We start from the raw sequence: 20,775 nt of genomic DNA, 5'->3' as shown, positions 1-20,775 counted from the left end.
AATTTTCTATTGAGATTGATATTTATTATTATTATTATACATAATACTTTATATATTTTATTATTCTTATTATTTTATTATTTAACACTCAAGGCTCATATCGCTCGCACGCGTGAGTGCCGCATGTATGCGAGCGATATGAGTCTCAATTAGAACACTCACATGAGGCTTCTATCGCCTGCACGCGTGCGGCACTCACGTGTGCGAGCGATATGAGTCTCAATTAGAACACTCACATGAGACTCCTATCGCCTGCACGCGTGCGGCACTCACGTGTGCGAGCGATATGAGTCTCAAAGGAGGACGCATCTAGATGGTGCTGTGTAGTCACACTGTGACGATTATTAAGCACACGTGCACGCACTGTGCAGTCACTGTGCAGACATTTTGTTATCTGGGTATATATATAACGGAATTTTACTAAGTTTAGATATACGAAATAATTGTTGCATTTTACACGACGGATCAATTTGCCTCATTGTAAATATCTTAGTAGATGAAATCACACATTATCTGGTTGTGAAGAAATTTGAAAAAGTAGATTCATTCTACTATGCTGGTATTTTATCTACAGGAGTTCAAATATTTAAATGTTCCACATTAAGTAGTGAAATTTTTGGTGTTCAATTAAATCAATTTCGCGTTAAATGTTATAAAATGCCTTATTGGGGTGGTTTGTCGATAAATGATAATAGTGATGAAGATGAGCTCGAAATTAGCGAATATGTAGTTGCTGCAATTATACATACAGATGTATAAATTAATAGTTTTATTTAGCTCATTATGTAGATATATAGGTCGTACGCGCTTACAAAGATGTTAGCGCTTTGTTATCCAATAGAAGTGTTTGTATTATATAAAACAAATTTTTTTATGGGATAACAACGCGCTAACATCTTTGTAGGCGTCTGAATACAGCCTATAATATATAAAAAAGAAATAGAATCCAGGATGATTAAACACAGGTTAGTATATTAATTTATCATCTCGTTTAGCTTAATAAAATAACAATATAGTACTTAAATTTTCTTAAAACATTTTAGATGTTATCACATTTCTGCGCTTATTAAAGTAGAAATTATTCTTAAAATATATAACAATATATATGTAAGTATACGAAATATTATAATTTACTTTCTCTCTCTGTCTTAGTTAATTTACTATTTTGTATAAATATTTTTTCACAAAATAGTCCATACAATCCAAATTAATTTTTTAAAAAATTGTATATAGTAATTTTGTCGAAGATTCTATCTCTTTGTATATATAATATGTTTTTATCGAATGCTATGCTCAAATAACTCTATTAACGTCTCTTTTTTGACTCTGATATTTTAATATATATATTTTTTTTCTTTTTTTCCACTTTATAATTAATAAAACATCTCAAGAAGAGAAAATTGTCAATATATAGTAAGTTGCCATTCCGTAATCAGGGCTGCCATAAGAATAATATGATTAATTTTATTTTATCTATTTATAAATGATTGCCTTTATTTCACCATCTTTATCATATAAATAAATATTTATTTAAATGGCTATATAGTATAGAAATCTAAATAATACATTACGTGTCATCTCTGTTCTGCATTTGTCCTGCATTGGCATTGCAATAATGTCCACTTAATATTATGTTAGCCAATGAGAATGATTATGATATAACTTTTATTGGCAATTTTCTTTCCTTAAAATGTAATTAATGCTATCAATATGTAAATTATATACAACACCCGTGTGTGTGTGTGTGTGTGTGTGTGTGTGTGTGTGTTTATATGATATATATATTTCTTTTTTATAGGAAAAATAAAAGAAATGAGCAGTCGTCCTCAACGGCAGAACGTCAAGAAACCGCTACGATATCAGACGACATCATCAGAGGAAGGGGAAGTAGAAAAAAATTTAGGAAGAAAAACTCCAATGGAACAACCAAACAGTCCATTAAACGACGATATCGCTGAATTAAGGGGAGTATTGGAAAATGATTCTTCTAGAGATAATATGCATGTTCATCCCGATCCACTTATTAATTATACACAATCAACTACACCACATGTTAATAACACAACACACTTGCATTACACACAACCTTTTACTCAGACAACATTCAGTCCCAGTGTCACATCGCATGCACCAACCTACACACAATTATTAAATGTTAATCACACAACACATTCTAATAATAGTTTACAACCAATTAACTATGCACCACAAAATTATAATTCAGCACAAACAACCACGTACGCTCCACATACATCTACTCATAAACAATATATTAATAGTGGATTAAATACATTAACATATGATCCTAAGTTTCATGATTCAAACATCTGGCCAAATGAGAGTCATCGCCAAAGTTTTGTACCACCATCACAAACTTCACTAGAGTTTTACAACGTTAAGCCGGAAATTCAGTAAGTATAATAGAATTAAGCAGACAATTTTTTATAAATATGTAAATATACAATATAAATATACTGTACTAAGTATACCTAATTTACACTTATATTTGCAAATAAATATTTTCAGAGCAATACATGGAAGAATTGATCAATTGGCTTTGGAAATGAAGTAAGTTTTGAAATACATTATATATATATATATATATATATATATATATATACACTCACTCGAAAAAAAAGCGGTACACCTAAAATTTGTCAAAAAATCACTAAACTTCCAATGACGATAACTACGCAAGTAATAAAGATAGAAAGGTTTCTAAAAAAAGAAATTAAAGCTTCAAATGTCTACTTTAAGAATTGATTTAGTAAAATTTTGCGCAATAATTTTTTTCAAAATGGCGTATGACAAAGCGAGAGCATGCGAAATTGAAAAATATTGGTCTGAGTTTGCGACGATCCATGGCGTGAGGCAAGTATCGCAACTTAATGGGATAAAAAGCATGCGATAGTACAGAGTTTTCCCTTCAAAATGCTTTTTTACTCGTCTCGATGCGATGATTTTTCGCTGAGATATGCGCATTTAAAGTAAAAAACTGCCTTTTTATTCAAATGGGCATATCTCAGCGAAAAATCATCGTATCGAGATGAGTAAAAAAGCATTTTGAAGGGAAAACTTTGTACTCGCATGCTTTTTATCCCATTAAGTTGCGATACTTGCCTCATGCCATGGATCGTCGCAAAATTAAACCAATATTTTTCAATTTTGAGTGTTTTTGCTTTGTCATACGCCATTTTGAAAAAACGTATCACACATAACTGTGATAGAAAATTTTTTTAAGTGGCAATCCGAATCTTGAAAATGCTTCTTGAAAAACTTTGCTAGCTGTATTAGGTGCTGAGATATTCAATTTTGAATTTTTAACAATGCCCAATTTTAACTATTGCAAGAACAAAAATTCCGGGTTTCGCTAACAACTATGGTTAGTCTTTATTTTAAAACTCAAAACCGTCCTCGGATTGTCAGCGTTCGACGTACATGTGCATATGTGTTGTGTACCTGACTTCCCACGAAATTTTACTACTCCAGATTCACATTAACACAAGCAAATCTGAGTAGTTACGCGAACGAAGCTTCCCCATTAGGGAATTTTGATATTCGATTTTACCACGTAGAAAAAATCATTAAGCTGTATCAGTTTTAGGAATTGCGATATCTAATAAAAATAGACGACTTTCATCTGACTATTTCTTATTAAAAGGTTTTACCGTCGGCATTAGCATTACCCAATGTGCACCACGGGGAGGTTGCGCGATCGGAATTTGCACATTATGGGGCTCTGAAAAGTGCCGTTTTGTGTGTGTGTGCATGTGTGGCGGGGAGGTATTTACCTCAAGGATAAGGACCCCGTAGCTCGTCAGTTCCACGGTATTTTGTGACTCCAAACCTTCCTTGGGTGTGTGCGCGCGTGTGTGTGCGTGTGTGTGAGCGCGAGGGTGTGTAAGCGTAAGTCTATGCGTGAGAGAGAGAGAGAGAGAGAGAGAGAGAGAGAGAGAGAGAGAGAGAGAGAGAGAGAGAGGGCGAGAGATAATATTGCATTAATAGTGTATATGACCACCTCTTGCACGAATAACTTCCTCCATGCGACGAGGCATACCCTTTATAAGAGTTTGAATTTCAGCTTGCGTAATGTTCGTCGATTCATCTGTCGCCCTCTCTCTCTCCCTCTCCCTCTCCCTCTCCCTCTCCCTCTCTCTCTCCCTCTCCCTTTCTCTCTCCCTCCCCCCCCCTCTCTCTCTCTCTCTCTCTCTCTCTCTCTCTCTCTCTCTCTCTCACGCATAGACTTACGCTTACACACCCTCGCGCTCACACACACGCACACACACGCGCGCACACACCCAAGGAAGGTTTGGATTCGCAAAATACCGTGGAACTGATGAGCCACGGGGTCATCCTTGAGTTAAACACCCCCACCCCCTCCACACACACACAAAACGGCACTTTTCAGAGCCCCATGATGTGCAAATTCCGATCGTAAAACCTTTTAATAAGAAATAGTCAGATGAAACTTGTCTATTTTTATTAGATATCGCAATTCTTGAAACTGATACAGTCCAATGAACTTTTTCTACGTGGTAAAATCAAATATCAAAATTCCCTAATGGGGAAGCTTCGTTCGCATAACTACTCAGATTTGCTTGTGTTAATGGATGGGATTCATAGACCAAACTTAAGCTCAAGCATTGTCTTAAGTCTAGCTTCGAGCCGTCTTGAGACTTACTTAACCAATGAAATAACAGCATTGACGTCTCAAGATCGTGCTTAAGCTAGAACTTGAACAAGATTCGACTATGAATTCCGGCCAATGTGAGTCTGGAGTAGTAAAATTTCGTGGGAAGTCAGCTATGCAACACACATGCACATGTACGTCGAACGCTTACAATCCGAGAACGGTTTCGAGTTTTAAAATAAAGACTAACCATAGTTGTTAGCGAAACCCGGAATTTTTATTCTTGCAATAGTTAAAATTGGGCATTGTTAAAAATTCAAAATTGAATATCTCAGCACCTAATACAGCTAGCAAAGTTTTCCAAGAAGCATTTTCAAGATTCGGATTGCCACTTAAAAAAATTTTATATTACAGTTATGTGTGATAGGTTTTTTCAAAATGGCGTATGACAAAGCGAAAACACGCGAAATTGAAAAATATTGGTCTAATTTTGCGACGATTCATGGCATAAAACAAGTATCGCAACTTAATGGGATAAAAAGCATGCGATAGTACAAAGTTTTCCCTTCAAAATCCTTTTTTACTCATCTCGATACGATGATTTTTCGCTGAGATATGCCCATTTGAATAAAAAGGCAGTTTTTTACTTTAAATGCGCATATCTCAGCGAAAAATCATCGCATCGAGACGAATAAAAAAGCATTTTGAAGGGAAAACTCTGTACTATCGCATGCTTTTTATCCCATTAAGTTGCGATACTTGCCTCACGCCATGGATCGTCGCAAACTCAGACCAATATTTTTCAATTTCGCATGCTCTCGCTTTGTCATACGCCATTTTGAAAAAAATTATTACGCAAAATTTTACTAAATCAATTCTTAAAGTAGACATTTGAAGCTTTAATTTCTTTTTTTAGAAACCTTTTTATCTTTATTACTCGCGTAGTTATCGTCATTGGAAGTTTAGTGATTTTTTGACAAATTTTAGGTGTACCGCTTTTTTTTCGAGTGAGTGTATATAATATGTACTTAATAAATTAAAATCTCATCAAGAACGCTAGACCTCACATCTATGAATAATAGATGTGTTAAGAATATCAAGAAATTAAATGTGGTATAATAGGGCTACTGGCGAAGATCCACGTAAAAAAACCTAACGCGCTATTAGTGGCACCTCATGGGTAGCGGGGAAGCCACTTAGTAATTAGTAAATAAATGTCATAAATATGCCAACATCAAAAGAAAAATAAGTTAAAATCTCATCGGTGAGAATAATTGCAACATTAGTTGTTAAAGTATGATTTAAACTACAGTATTTTCTTTTAATATCAACAGTAATTAATAATAAATACACACACAAATTTGTGAAATGTATAAAATTAATATAACGTGTTCATGTTCTTGAAATTAATTCCAAAATAAATTAGACAAGAGAAGTATAAAAATAATTCGCAATTTAACAAAGTAAGTAATAAAAATATATACATACATAATAATAGAATACGTGATAAATTCAAGAGTTTTCTGTCTCACATTTATTCCTAAAATGTAGGTTGGATATGAGTTAGTTGAGTTTTAACAGTGACTAAATACTTTGTCGGAGATGAGTTTGTCACGAGTCTTGTTATTATATGTATATGTATTTTTATTATTTTCTTATTTTGTTAAATTGCGGACTACTATCCATATTTCTCTTATTTAATTTACTTTGTAATTAATTTTAAGAATGACACGATCACGTTACGTTAATTTTACATATTTCACGAATTTATGTATGTATTTATAATTACTGAGTATTAATATTTAAAAAAGTTGCAATGTAATTAAGATTTTGACTTATTTTTCATTTGACATGTTGGCGTATTTATTTAATATTTATAGTACATTTGGGGAAACTATACATTAAAAATGATCGAATAACGAAATGTCTATTAACTATTATAGAATTAAGAAATTGGATATAAATATCTTTTGATAACTCGTCAGCTTTTTCTATTTTTAGTTGAATTTAATAATTTATTAAAAATTTTTATTATTACTTAAGGTACATTTATAATTGGTTTTATTATAATTAATTTATTATAATTTAAATAAGACAATAAATTACATTAATGGAAAAAAATTTAATAACACAGGCACACAAAAAAAAAGTGGTTGGTCCGGCGGACTAGACTAGTCAATCCTTATGTATTTCGACCTGCTGAATCCGAATCTAAGGTCAGAATTGCAAAGTTAGCTCGCATTTTCAAACCACAAAAAAAATTCTTTTTTAATTACACAGGCACACAAAAAAAAGTGGTTGGTCCGGCGGACTAGACCAGTCAATCCTTATGTATTTCGATCCGCTGAATCCGAATCTAAGATCAGAATTACAAAATTAGCTCGCATTTTCTAACCTCAAAAAAAATTTTTTTTTAAATATTGGTCCGGTGGGTCAGACTAGTCAATTCTTATGTATTTTGATCTGCTGAATCCGAATCCAAGGTCAGAATTGCAAAGTTAGCTCGCATTTCCGAACCTAAAAAAAATTTTTTTTGAGATTAGGAAAAAATGAGCTAATTCAGCAATTCTGACCTTGGATTTGGATTCAGCGGGTCAAAATACATAAGGATAGACTAGTCTGGTCCGCCGGACCAACATTAAAAAAAAATTTTTTTTGAGGTTAGGAAAAAATGAGCCAATTCAGCAATTCTGACTTTGGATTTGGATTCAGCGGGTCAAAATACATAAGAATAAACTAGTCTGGTTTGCCGGACCAACATTTAAAAAAAAATTATTTTTTTTTAGGTTAAGAAATGCAAGCTAACTTTGCAATTCTGACCTTGGATTCGGATTCAGCGGGTCAAATTACATAAGGATTGACTAGTCTGGCCCACCGGACCAATATTAAAAAAAAAATTTTTTTTGAGGTTAGAAAATACGAGCTAACTTTGCAATTCTGACCTTAGATTCGGATTCAGCGGGTCAAAATACATAAGGATTGACTAATCTAGTCCGCCGGACCAACCACTTTTTTTTTGTGTGTGCCTGTGTAATTAATAATAATGAGTAATATGATCAATGCTATCAATGATTGATATCAATTGATCTGCTTGTTGATCGCGATGCTCGAGATGAGAGGAGGACACGCAAGGGGACGGGGGAAGCATAGGCGCCTTTCGTCAATCCTCAATCGCTGGCACGCTTTCGTGGCAGCCTTGGAGGAAGAGAGACGGACGCCTCTCTCTTTTTAATAACCGAGTAGCGGCAGGCGTAGCGAGAGCGACCGAGCCGGCCCGAGACTCGAGGTACGAACCCGACCGACTCGGGTGCTCGGCGGTGTTCGGCGGTGCTCGGCGGAGCACCCGAGGTGCTCGCGGCCCAAAACTTGCACCACTGCCTTCGACCGGCCGAAAAGCACTACTCGGCTACCGAAAAGGAATGCCTCGCCGTCGTATGGGGAATCGAGAAGATGCGGCCATACCTGGAAGGCTACAAATTCAAGGTGATCACCGACCACTTCTTGCTCAGATGGCTCTCTGGACAACCCGACCGGCCGCCTAGCCCGCTGGGCCGTGGCACTACAGCAGCACGACTTCACCGTTGAGTACCGGAAGGGGGCCCTCAACCATGTGCCGGACGCTCTGTCGCGCGAGCCCCTTGAGAAGGGGAAAGAAGAAAAGACAAACACCGACGGACAGGACCTAGCAACCATCTTGCCCTGCAAATGGCAACGGATACTACAGGCCGTGTAAGAGGACCCGCGCAGGTATTCGGACTACCGAGTGCAAGACGACCGCCTATACCGCCATTTCCACGAACTCGACCGACGAGAACACCGAAGCGTCCGCCTGGAAGCTGTGCCTGCCGCTACCGCTAAGGGAGGAGGCACTGAGGGAGTGCCACGACGCCACCACCGCAGGACATCTGGGAATAACGAAGACCCTCGCTCGACTGGCACAGCGATACTACTGGCCGGGGATGTTTCAACAAGCCGCCAATTATGAAACAAGACATGACCGGGAGAGTATATAAGGCGCGACGGGTTACGAAGAAAGAACGACAGTCGACATGGGGAAGCACAGGAGCACCCTCCAAGAGCGCCTCACACGCGCCATCACCGGGCTACCGCGCATCCCGGTGAACAATCGGTTGTTCGAGGCAACAGCCCTTCCGTCGCAGCCGAAGCAGCCAGACGACCAGACGACCAACCAGCCACCCGCCGCCGCCCAGAAAGCGCCCGTTCCGACGCTGCAAGCGACCCGACGGCCGCCGACCATCCGCCAACGGACCGTCCGCTCACGGCAGGAGCAGCTGTACGAGCCGGCCCCCGACTACGCAGCCACCGCTCGCCAAGCCGCACTACTGGCAACTTTCGAGTCTACCCTATCAAACCTCGACGACGACAACGATGACGGCAACGAGCCGTCCACCGAGGATAACCACCGAGCACGTGATGCCCGCACCGACACCCATTGCCGGACATTGCGTCCCTGACGATCGCGGGGCCCAGCACGGCCCCGCCGGAGGCCGCCCCGCCAGCGCCGCCGCCGCCGTCAGTGCTGCCGACTCCGCCACGGTCCACGCCGCCACCAACACCGTTGCCGATGACGCCAGCACCGCTGCCGACACAGCCAGCACTACTGACGATGACACCAGCACCGCTACCGACGCCGCCAGCTCCACTACCAACTCCGAGGTACTTTACCGGACCCTCGCCGCAGGAGATCACCCCAGCAGCGTCACCGCCGCCCGGACCACCGATCCCACCAGCCGTCGCCGCCCCGGAGTGGCCCTTCCCTGAAGACGCCCTCCGAACCGTGCCGTGGGACCGCATCCGCCCCGGATCGCCACCACGTGCACGGGCGAAAAATTGTTATTCGGCGCCGCCGCGACGGTTCGTGGTTATTAAAATAAAGTTTTCTTTGCATATAAGGATAGGGTCTGCCGAGGGGGAGGTGTAACGAGCCGTTCCCCCGCTGCCGCTAAAATGGAGGTAAGGCCGTTACCCCTACCTCGCTCGCTCCCTCCGCTCTTCTCTGTTTCCCTCACCACCGAGTGGAGGGTATATAAACCCTCCACTCGCGACGGAAGGCAGAGCTTTAGCGGTCCGCGCACTGAGCAAACCGAGCCTCCTGGTGAAGTGAGCCAGGCTTCCTAGCGCGCACATTGAGCGCCATAACCTAACACTTGATCCTTCCCGGCACGCAGTGAGTGCCTTCCTGACCGCGTACCGAGCGGCAACTCACTAACACGTCCCGCACCTAAGCTCTCGACCGCGCATTGAGTGGTCGCACGCGTCGTCTCACCCGGATACCCCGCACTGAGGGGAAAACCGGCACCGCGATCTGTCACCCACGCGGGGTGACTGAGCGATAGCGTCAACCGATCAGCTGATGCATCGAGCAGCTGATACCGGGCACCGTGCCGACGATCGCGCCGATTCACAACGCCGCTAGCGTCAGGCCTTAGGGCCACAGCGTACCACCGCACCGCTGCCGCCGATACCGCACCCGCTGCCAATCGCCGCGCCGACCGACCGGCGCGCACGCCGCCGTAGTCAACCGAAGCATTACGCCGACACCGATCGCACGCACCGCCGCCATAGCCAATCAGGGCACCGCACCGATCACGCGCAGGCACACGAGCGCATGCCGCGACATAGTCGCCAGCACACGACACACGGACACCTCGCATCTCGAGGCCGCACATTGTAAATAGTAGCTTAGGGCATTGTACATATTAGCATAGGAGTTATTATTAATAAAACATAGTATTAGACCAAACACACCGTCTTCTCACTTATTTGAGCCCGCCGCCCGGACCCTGAATCCCGCGGCTATCCGCATCCAATAAGCACACAGGATTCACGGTTACAAATGAACCAGTAGCATCTATACTTAAAATACCCGTTTTATTATGTTGCTTATTAAATTTCTTGTATAACAGTACCTGTTTATCGCTCTAGTACATAATGAAAAGTTTATTAATGCCTATATCTTTTATAAAACCGGCAAATTCGGCTTTATATTTTAATTCAACAACAGATGGAATAGGATCGAAAATATTACCTAATCCTAACACTTGATCATTTTCTAATTGTTTAGCTTTACGTAAGACATTTTCTTGTACAAATGCGCTGGTTCTACGTTTCCAAATGTCATTGTTTCATTTGCTTTTTTTCTTCTCCATGCATATACTGATAATGCGCACAATTCTTTTACAACGCTTGTTCTAGGAGCACCACGTAATTGTCATTTTTTTGTATGTTTCACATCCGTAGTATCACTAGTCGATATATAAATATCCAGACCATTTGTTGCTGGTTTGTTAGTACTGTATGCATTAATAATCGATCCGCATTCAGAACACTGTCCCCATATTTTAAGAAATATTTCACCAACATTATCATTAATTTTTGCATTTTTTAATGAAAAACAACAGGGAAGCTTTAAGACGTTTCATAATTCGGCGGCGATTATATCTGTCCAGCCCTTGTTTAAAACCTTATAAGTACGATTTTTATATTCAACATCCACTGGTGCTATTTTTATCCATGTTTCATGTGATAAATGGATGGTAGTGCGTAATGATGGAAAAACGTTACTTGAAGATTGCATTGACCAATTAGATTAGTTACTATCGTTAGTTGATGAAGAAATGTCATGAATTGTAATGCCGTGTCTATTTTTCGATACATATAAGTATATGTATTTTTTGGACATGGCATTGTCTAACTTTATGAATGCTTTTTCCCAAACGGAATGCGTTAAGCGTAACAATTCACCTTTATTATTCAAGACACGTAAATCTTTAAGAGCCTCGTATATCTCGGCCACTGATTTTGCAGCTTTACGCGGCATGTTGAATATATATCGTAGAACTGAAAAACTAAAAGAAGAAAAGAAAAAAAAGAATCAGAAAAAAAAGAAATAGATCTAAAAAAGATACGTAAAGATACAAAGATAGAAAGAATATATTGTCTTTGATATTTTCTCAAAGGAAAATTATCACTGTCGCTCGATGTGCTACAGCTTCGCCGATCGCTACATATAACATCAGAGAATAGCTAACTCTTCTCTGCGAAACTTTAATATTGTGAGCGCTTACAACCGGCTTCTCCATTTCCACCTAGGCTGGCTCTTCCACCTATGGCTCGCTTGCGCGCGCAACTAGCGGCCGAGCGCCGAAGAATACCAAGTGAAGAGGAAGCTCGATGGCATTCTTCGGCGCTCGGCCGCTAGTTGCGCGCGCAAGCGAGCCCTAGGTGGGAGAGCCAGCCTAGGTGGAAGTGGAGAAGCCGGTTGTAAGCACTCACAATATTAGAGTTTCGCAGAGAAGAGTTAGCTATTCTCTGATGTTATATGTAGCGATCGGCAAAGCTGTAGCACATCGAGCGACAGAGATAATTTTCCTTTAAGAAAATATCGATTAAAGAGAATATATTCTTTCTATCTTCGTATCTTTACGTATCTTCTTCAGATCTTTTTCTTTTTTCTTCTGATTTGTTTTTTTATGGAAAATGGGAAATACATAACGATTTCTGTCGAGGTAAAAAGCCGTTAAATGCATCAAAACGGGTGCTTCTAAAAAAAAGAAAAATATCACTTTTAATTTACATAAAAATATTTAAAAAATATAATAAAAATTATATTAAATAATATAAGTAATAAAAAAATAAAATAATATAAAACAAATAAAAAAAATTATAAAACCAACATATTAAAACATAAAAAAAATTCATATCAAAATAAAGCAAACTAACATAAAAATATAACATACCTACACACGCACGCACGCGCGCGCGCGCACACACACACACACACACACACAGACACACACACACACACACAAACGATTCTGAAACAGCATCCGCTTTCGGATTGAAAATATCTTCAAAATTGGCGAAGATAGCACCAACCCCTGTTTTGAAAATTTGGTACAATCACCTCCTTATGAATACGAACAAAACCGGCGGTGGTACAAACGATTCCGAAACAGCACCCGCTTTCAGATTTGAAATATCTTCAAAATTGGCGAAGATAGCAATAACCCCTGCCTTGAAAATTTGGTACAATCACCCTCTTAGGGGTATGAACGAAACCGGCGGTGGTACAAATGAGTACAAACGATTCTAAAGCAGCACCCTTTTTTGGATTTAAAATATCTTCAAAATTGGCAAAGATAGCAACAACCCCTGTTTTGAAAATTTGGTACAATCACCCCCTTAGGGGTACAAATGAAACCGGCGGTGGTACAAACGGGTACAAACAATTTCGAAAAAGCACCCGCTTTTGGATTTAAAATATCTTCAAAATTGGCGAAGATAGCACCAACCCCTGTTTTGAAAATTTGGTACAATCACCCCCTTATGAATACGAACAAAACCGGCGGTGGTACAAACGGGTACAAACGATTCCGAAACAGCACCCTTTTTTGGATTTAAAATATCTTCAAAATTGGCAAAGATAGCAACAACCCCTGTTTTGAAAATTTGGTACAATCACCCCCTTAGGGGTACAAATGAAACCGGCGGTGGTACAAACGGGTACAAACAATTTCGAAAGAGCACCCGCTTTCGGATTTAAAATATCTTCAAAATTGGCGAAGATAGCAACAACCCCTGTCTTGAAAATTTGGTACAATCACCCTCTTAGGGGTATGAACGAAACCGACGGTGGTACAAATGAGTACAAACGATTCCAAAACAGCACCCGCTTTCGGATTTAAAATATCTTCAAAATTGGCAAAGATAGCACCAACCTCTATTTTAAAAATTTGATACAATCACCCCCTTAAGGGTACGAACGAAAGGTACGAAGGGTACGAACCGGCGGCGGTACAAACAGGTACAAACGATGCTTAATCGAATGGCACTTGGTAGATTACTATATCTCAAAATGGGGTGCTGACGATTTTTTAAATCCCTATAACTTTTACCCCCTTGAGGTACAAACGAAACAAAAAGTGGTACAAACGGATACAAACCGGGTACAATCGAATGCGTATTAAAAAAATTTTTTTATTTAAGTCGGTGCCAAGTTCACATAGGTAGAATCAGGAGCATACAGTTTTGAATTTTGATAACGTTTAGCTATAGTATTTGTGTACTACGTAGTTGAGAGGGAAAGAGAGAGAGAAAGAGAGTGAGTGTGAGAGAGAGAGAGAGAGAGAGAGAGAGAGAGAGAGAGAGAGAGAGAGAGGGGGGGGGGGGAGAGAGGTGTCATACTAAAATGCGTAAAATACTTATCCAATGTATGTTACACTCTTTGTAATAACACAGAAAAATATTCCCTCTTGATGTAACGATTTCACGGTAGCTTAGACGCGATGCTACGATAATTATGCTTAAAAATTAATGTTTAATATCATGTATTGTTAAGATAACGAAGAATTTTCTTTTATAACCATAGAAAACTTACAGTTTCTTCTACCTTTAAATGCATTATTAATTACGACAGATTTTCAGTGACTTATAATGTATTAACGATAGAAGAAACTTGAAGTTCTCTATCATATACAAAAGAAAATACTTTGTAGTTAACCATACTAACGAAAACTTGACATAACATTGATCTCTAATTACCTATAATTACCGTAGAAGTCGCATCGAATAATTTATCCTGAAGTCCTTAGATAAAACGTGAATATTTTTCTATTGTGTTATTTTACAAAGAGTGTATATTAGAGATAGTATTTTGTGCATTTTCGTTATTTTTTAATAAGATGGTTACGAAAGGAGAATGTATAAAGAATCAATCGTGATAAATCTTCGTTAATTTAATATTCCATAAAAAACGATGAGAGAATTTGATGCGGCAAATATTATATTATTTGCAGGTTTTATATACGTTTCCATCGCTTTCTCTCTTTCGACTTTCTTATTTACAGAAGTTTATTACGATTTAAATTTGTCCTATTTTTATTAATAATTCATAATCTCGTCATGTAATCGCGAGTGTGTGCGTAGCAGCCATTGACGCGAGCTTAGGCGCGGTGTGGCGAGACGTGGGAAGGGCGACGACGCCACGCTTCTTCTTCTTCCCCCCGCCGCCGCCGGCAGCCAATGCTTGCGACAGTAGGTTGTGCTATGGCTCGAGCGGCTCGAGCCCTTCTCTTTGGCGCGCAAGGCGCGCTCTCATTCGCATAATTTAAAAAATTAATACCTCGATTATTAGCAGACCAAACCCATAACAATATTGGACTTTTATGTTCATCTCGATCCCATCTACCTTTTTACGAACATTGACCAGTATGCTCTGGGACTCCCTGTATAATCTTTTATAAATTATTTAAAAATAATACAAACATTATTGTTCGAGACTATAACAATTATGTAAGAGTTTTAACTTTTCCCCTTTTTTCGGTTCTGTTTTATCCGCGAGTAGTGAGAGCTCCTGACAGCCATCGAACTCCTTATAGTTTATTTCTTCGATGCACCGATTCGCGCGGCGCTGTCACTAGCTCCTCACGCGCGCGATTTTCGTTTGCTCTCATCGCCGGTAACTATGCATCTCGGTAACTATGCAAATAAACATACCCAAAAAAGGGCACGTCCGAATCCATACCCAAATAAGTCTCGATATCGGTTCCCTACCGCCCTTTTTCTCGCCTCCGATCGTAATTGTTTTACGATGCATAATTCGTCAGTCTCTCGCAGCCCGGCACCTAAATCAGATCGTCTAGCAGATCTCTCCCGTCTTCCGCCGATCCTAGCTGCGGGGATTCACTTCCGCCTTTCCCTATCATTCGCGCCGTGATAGTGCGATTGAGTTATTAATTCATCCGATCCTGCCAAGCAATTCTTAATTTTCATATCCGCGTGAATGTTGTAAGTGTATTACGTCCGTGCGCAGGTGACCGTATCTTTCCCGCGAACGTCCTCTGCCTCGCGCACAAGATCTCCGTCGGATCGCGCGCAAGATTTCCGGATTCGCGAGAGCCTCGATCTCGAGGCTCTGCAAGATTTCCGCGTCGATTAGGCAGCGCAATATCAGGGCGTATCAAGATATCCGACACATTGTAAAAGATACGGTTCGCCCCTCGCTTCGATCGTTTGTTTGTGAAATAAATAATTCAGTGTGAGTGATACCAACGCCTCCTCTTCATTCCTGTCACCTCCCGTGAACCTCCCGCATTCCTGACCCCTCACTTCGCGTCTCTATCGGGATCCCGGCAATTCTCCCCGTGCGATCGCGTTTACCTACGCACGCGCGAACAATTATTATTAACAATATATAAAATATATTTTTAAAATGTACTAAAAAATATTTATGGTATATAAACTCAAAATATTCTTTATATTTTTAAATTATAATAGCATAAATATTTATTTTTAATATTTTGATAAATATTTATCAATTTTTTTATACTTGACAAACTCAGACATAAAAATACGTACAAAATATTATAATATTTTTCTTTTTCATACATATTTTATAGTCGCAAACGCATGTGGTGCAGAAAATGCTTTGTACGCACACACACACACACACACACACACACACACACACACACACACACACACACACACACACACACACACACACACACACACACACACACACACACACACACACACACACACACGGGGGGGGGGGAGTGCAAGAGAGCCTTCGCCCCCCTCCAGCACCCACCCCATCTAAGTCGCTAACCCATGTACTATCTGCAATGCGGAATCGTATCGTGTGCAATCGGATCCGTGTGCAAACGGGTCGTGTGCAATCGGGTCGGTGCGCAATCGAGTCCGTGTGCAATCGGGTCGGTGTGCAATCAGGTCCGTGTGCCGGATGCGCGCGGTTATGACCATATATGGTCGTGTGGAGGGCCCATTGCCCCACTATTATGTCAAATCCGCGGCACTACTTAAACCGCTGCCGAACAGCGGACCGCGGGATCAGTGATAGTCAATCAAGCCGATACATACGGCCTGCGAGATTAGCATACAAACTTAGAGTTCGAGACTTAGACACAACGCATCTCGAGCGAGCGAATATACAGCGCGCTATCTCAGAGCCGCGCGCCGTATCTTATCACCTCTGAGTAAAACGACACGGCATCTTCGCCGATCGCAAGTGTAAAGAACTGCCTTGTAACTAAGAGAATAAACACTTCTTTTGCTAATTACTAATAACAAGTGTGTTGGTGACTCGAGGACCCTGCCAACGAAAGCCTCCTTTCGCGAGTTCCTACTCCTAAGGCAGCAACGAACCCAATAAGATTATTTGTCGCACCGCAAAGGACGGCAAAATCATTTTGTTGCACCGCAAGGTACAACACTGTGTCCAATCGGGTTTGTGTCCAATCGAGTCTGTGTCCAATCTCGACTGTATCCAATCGCGAAATACTACTGTGTACAATCGCTTATGTGCACAATCGGGACAGTCCCCACATAAACAGTTAAAACAAGTAGGTGCTACATTAACTCCGTCAAGTACAAAAAGTCTCATTACATATAACAAAACAAAGATGGATGTAATAGAAGTAGCTAATATTAAGTTTCACATACGAGACAGGTTAATCATAGTTAATTTTAAAATAGTAGAAGAAGATGTACAAGCCATATTAAGTCGAAAAGCATGCACCAGCCTCAATCTTATAAAACGCATTCATGCTGTAAAGGGCTCGATAGAGAAGCCTATCGAAAAAATAAAAAACGAACTATTCGTTGGGTTAGACTGCGTAAAAGGATACGAATATGATATGGAACTGGAAGAAGGAGCGCAACTAAAAATTCACCCACCCCGCAGAATACCATTTTCGTTAAAGGAAGAAGTCAAGAAACAACTCGACAAAATGGTATAGCTGGGCGTATAAAACCAGTGTCTGAGCCGACCCCAGCAGTGAGCCCGCTAGTAATTGTAAAGAGCAGAGGAAAGATACGTCATGTATTGATCCGTCAGATCTAAACAAGGTAATCAAGAGGCGACACTTTACACTTAAAACATTTGAAGATATCTCCATCAAATTGGCTGGCGCAAAATATTTCACGAAACTTGATTGCGCTCGAGGATTTTGGCAAATCAAGGTGACGGAAAGGACTTCTAAATACTTGACAGTGAATACACCGACAGTGAATGTGGCCGATATAAATTTCTATGAATTCCCTTTGATATCAAGTCCCCGAGATTTTTCAAAAAATAATGACGAAAATCTTACAAGGAATTGACAGTGTGGAAATATGGATGATGTCTTGGTCTACGCATCGACACTAGAACAGCTGCGAAAAGTGACGAATCTATTCTTCGAAGATTATATGAAGCTGATCTTCGTCTGAACAAGAATAAGTGTCTATTCGAAAAAATGTCAGTATTGTTTTTAGGTCACACATTGACCGCAGAAGGTTTGAAACCGGATCCAGAAAAGCTCAAGGCCATTGAGATGTTAAGAAGACCGGAAAATATTCAAGGAGTACGCCGTAGGTACCGTCACTTACCTGTCTAAGGGTACCATTACATTTGTCCGATTTTGTCGTACGACGAGTTTGTCGGACGTAGCGATTGGCTGCCGATAAGTAGCCAAGTGGGGAAGACTTTTGTCGGACCGTACTATTTTTTTGTCGTACGCAGCCAAATTTTCGATCACTTTCGACGGTCGTACCCGTCATATGTATGTACATACATAGAAAAGGATTTGTTCAAAAGGTAATAAACGGATATATAACCGATTCTTTTTAATCAGAAAAATAGCGATAAAGGCCAAGATGACCGATTAAAAGTGTTCGATCAGAAAGTTGCGATCGAATATTTCCTGATCAAAACTTTCTGTTCGGATGTTTTTGATCGATTATTTAGGCCTTCATCATATTTTTTTAATTAAAGACATCAATAATGTCCGTTTTTGCTGTCTTTTAAATTAATTTTTTTCTCATTTTTCCTCAGTGCGTGCATATTGTGTGTGTATTTACTTTAGTAACAAGAAGTTACAACGGAAGGTTAGAGATTCGGATACGAATCAAAGATGGAAAAAGACGATATAAGTTTATTATATTTTAATTTATATTATTTTTATTAAAATTAGATTAAAATGAGAATTCTTTTCAGATAAACGTTATACTAAAATGTAGCATATGCAACAGCATGATACAACAAAATCAAGTTGATACGCATCCCTGTTTTGCACAAAATACAGATGTTATCGTAGATAGTAATGGAATTGTGAGCCCATTTCTTGGTGAGTAAAATATTGATGTTATTATTTTGTGCTTGACATTATACATACACGTGTGCATGTACAGTTTACACATGTATCTGCATGTAATTGACTATAAGATGAAAATAGTACACTGCGACAACAATTAGTTTCTAGGCACTCTCTCGCAGAGTAAGGAGGACATAGACTTCTCTTCATCTAACGACTATTTTGTAGCGATTAATAATTAGGTCAATGAATATGTCCGCCACTGCCAGCTAATGATGCCATAACTAATTTTTTACATTCCTCTTACATTGCAAAGAGTGTCTAGGAACAAATTGTTGTCACACAGTGCACAAATATGTTCTTTACAATAAGTACATGCATGTATTGAAATAAATATTATTACATTTGTAATCAGATATTGATAAATTCTAAGAATGTAATTATATCAAACCAAATTTGTTTTGTATAGAAAATGAAACTGTTATGAATACTTCAGCATATTCGTTTAATATTCCTGTTGAATATACTTCAACATGTTCGTCTACCAGTACTGAAAATCTATAATTTATGTCGCATGCATATAAATTTTCAGTACTGAAAGTGAATATTGAAATGCAGCCTTAAAATATTTATTAAAAACTATACATATATATTGCTTGTATGTTATAATATATATATATTATAATTATTTTTATTTAAATAGTAATATTTTAAAAATTTAATGGATACTTATAGATATTACATTTTGTTTAGAAAATGAATCTACCGTAAATCCATCAACTTCATCAAGTTTAACATCAGTTTCGTCATTAAGCTCACATCACATACCAGATGGTAAATAAATATAATGCTACGTAAAATCAGTAATATTATATAATATAGTAAATAGTGTATGTACAAGAATTATATTATCCGTTGTAAAAGATAATATCATTTTGTGTTAATAGAAATAACTGTAACGCAATATATGGAAGATATCGAGGAAATTCTCATAGCTGAAGTACAAAAAAGAAGAGAATTATGGGATCAGTCTTTGCCTCTAAATTTAAGATCTCGAGATGTCATAGCATCACACTGGCAAGAAATTTCAAAAGAATTAAATAGTAAATTGAAATAATTCAGCTAGTGTATTATCTAATTATACAATAATTTATTTTGTTTTAAAAAAGTATAAATAAATTTATATTGTTATAGGTATTTTAACATCATCTGTCGCTTCTAAAAAATGGCGTAACCTTAGGGACTCATACATCCGTATTCGCAATGAGCAATTCAAAAAAAAGAGTGGCTCAGCGGCAACAAAACCTGTGAAATGGAAGTGGTACAACCAAATGCAATTTCTGAATGATACACTAACTTTTCGTAGGTTAGTAAGTAAAAACTTTATTGAGCAATAAATATAAACATAAGTATGTGTGTATACTTTAAAATTAACCAAAATTTATATATTTTTATTTTGAATTTTTATTCCTAGCAAATACAAAATAACAATAATATAATTGATAGTTATAATTTCCCACTCCACAATCTGTTACGTACAAGGTATATTATTTGTATTGTGTGGAAAATTATAAGTAACATTTATATTTTACTGATATTTTATATTTGCTGGAATTATTTATTTGCTGTTTATATGTACAGTGGCGAGCATATAAATAGGGAAATATACACTTCTCGCAAAAATTAAAGGAACAAAAAAATTTTCTAAATTTTTTGCCAATTTTCAACAGGCTGTATTTTAGTGAAAAATGGTCGTACAGGAAATAAAAAAACATAGCTTTTGAAGCTTGAAGACTCTAGTTTTAGAATTTTTTGATTAAAAATTTTTTTGAGCACCGGTAGCCATGCGATTCTTGGATAAAGCACGAAGAAAAAATTTTCAAAATTTTTTACATTTTTTTTTCGCTCTACGGGCATGAAAAAAATTTTTCGAGCTAAACCAATGCATAGGTCGCATAGCCTGTTCATTCAGCTTCAATTTGCTTTTTTTGGAAGTCAGATACGACTATTTGTCTTCGAGATATCGAA

The 20,775-nt window shown here is 38.9% G+C and overlaps 3 protein-coding genes across 5 annotated transcripts in view; 2 read left to right on the top strand and 1 right to left on the bottom strand.

Moving 5' to 3' along the window:
- The window catches only part of LOC118645412, a 392,632-nt gene that overhangs the window by 36,699 nt on the left and 335,158 nt on the right, over nt 1-20,775 (top strand). The gene's annotated exons all lie outside the window — the stretch shown is intronic.
- Nucleotides 121-10,394, top strand: LOC118645414. Of its 3 annotated transcripts, XM_036286384.1 has the most exons (5): nt 121-965; nt 1,044-1,107; nt 1,799-2,411; nt 2,527-2,568; nt 8,140-10,394. In XM_036286384.1, the coding sequence occupies exons 3-5, from the start codon at nt 1,813-1,815 to the stop codon at nt 8,213-8,215; spliced, it is 717 nt and encodes a 238-aa protein (XP_036142277.1). In that variant the 5' UTR covers nt 121-965; nt 1,044-1,107; nt 1,799-1,812; the 3' UTR covers nt 8,216-10,394. The 3 variants fall into 3 exon arrangements, with proteins under 3 accessions (XP_036142277.1, XP_036142279.1, XP_036142278.1); XM_036286386.1 differs by having other exon boundaries at nt 121-2,411; nt 7,743-10,394; XM_036286385.1 differs by having other exon boundaries at nt 121-2,411; nt 7,728-10,394.
- LOC118645216 (glycine-rich cell wall structural protein 1-like) lies at nt 8,990-9,445 on the bottom strand. The gene has a single exon (XM_036285865.1). The coding sequence runs from the start codon at nt 9,443-9,445 to the stop codon at nt 8,990-8,992; it is 456 nt and encodes a 151-aa protein (XP_036141758.1).

Source organism: Monomorium pharaonis, chromosome 4, assembly GCF_013373865.1.
Source record: "Monomorium pharaonis isolate MP-MQ-018 chromosome 4, ASM1337386v2, whole genome shotgun sequence".
Lineage (NCBI taxonomy): Eukaryota > Metazoa > Arthropoda > Insecta > Hymenoptera > Formicidae > Monomorium > Monomorium pharaonis.
Note: the sequence above shows the minus strand (reverse complement) of the source record. Positions and strands in the feature narration are given on the sequence as shown.

Bases quoted from the DNA above. Each gene is read 5' to 3' on its own strand.
- LOC118645414 (XM_036286384.1), top strand. From the start codon at position 1,813: ATGAGCAGTCGTCCTCAACGGCAGAACGTCAAGAAACCGCTACGATAT. The intron at 2,412-2,526 runs GTAAGTATAATA...AAATATTTTCAG, and splicing joins AACGTTAAGCCGGAAATTCA to AGCAATACATGGAAGAATTG. The intron at 2,569-8,139 runs GTAAGTTTTGAA...CTTCTTGCTCAG, and splicing joins CAATTGGCTTTGGAAATGAA to ATGGCTCTCTGGACAACCCG.
- LOC118645216 (XM_036285865.1), bottom strand. From the start codon at position 9,445: ATGCGGTCCCACGGCACGGTTCGGAGGGCGTCTTCAGGGAAGGGCCAC.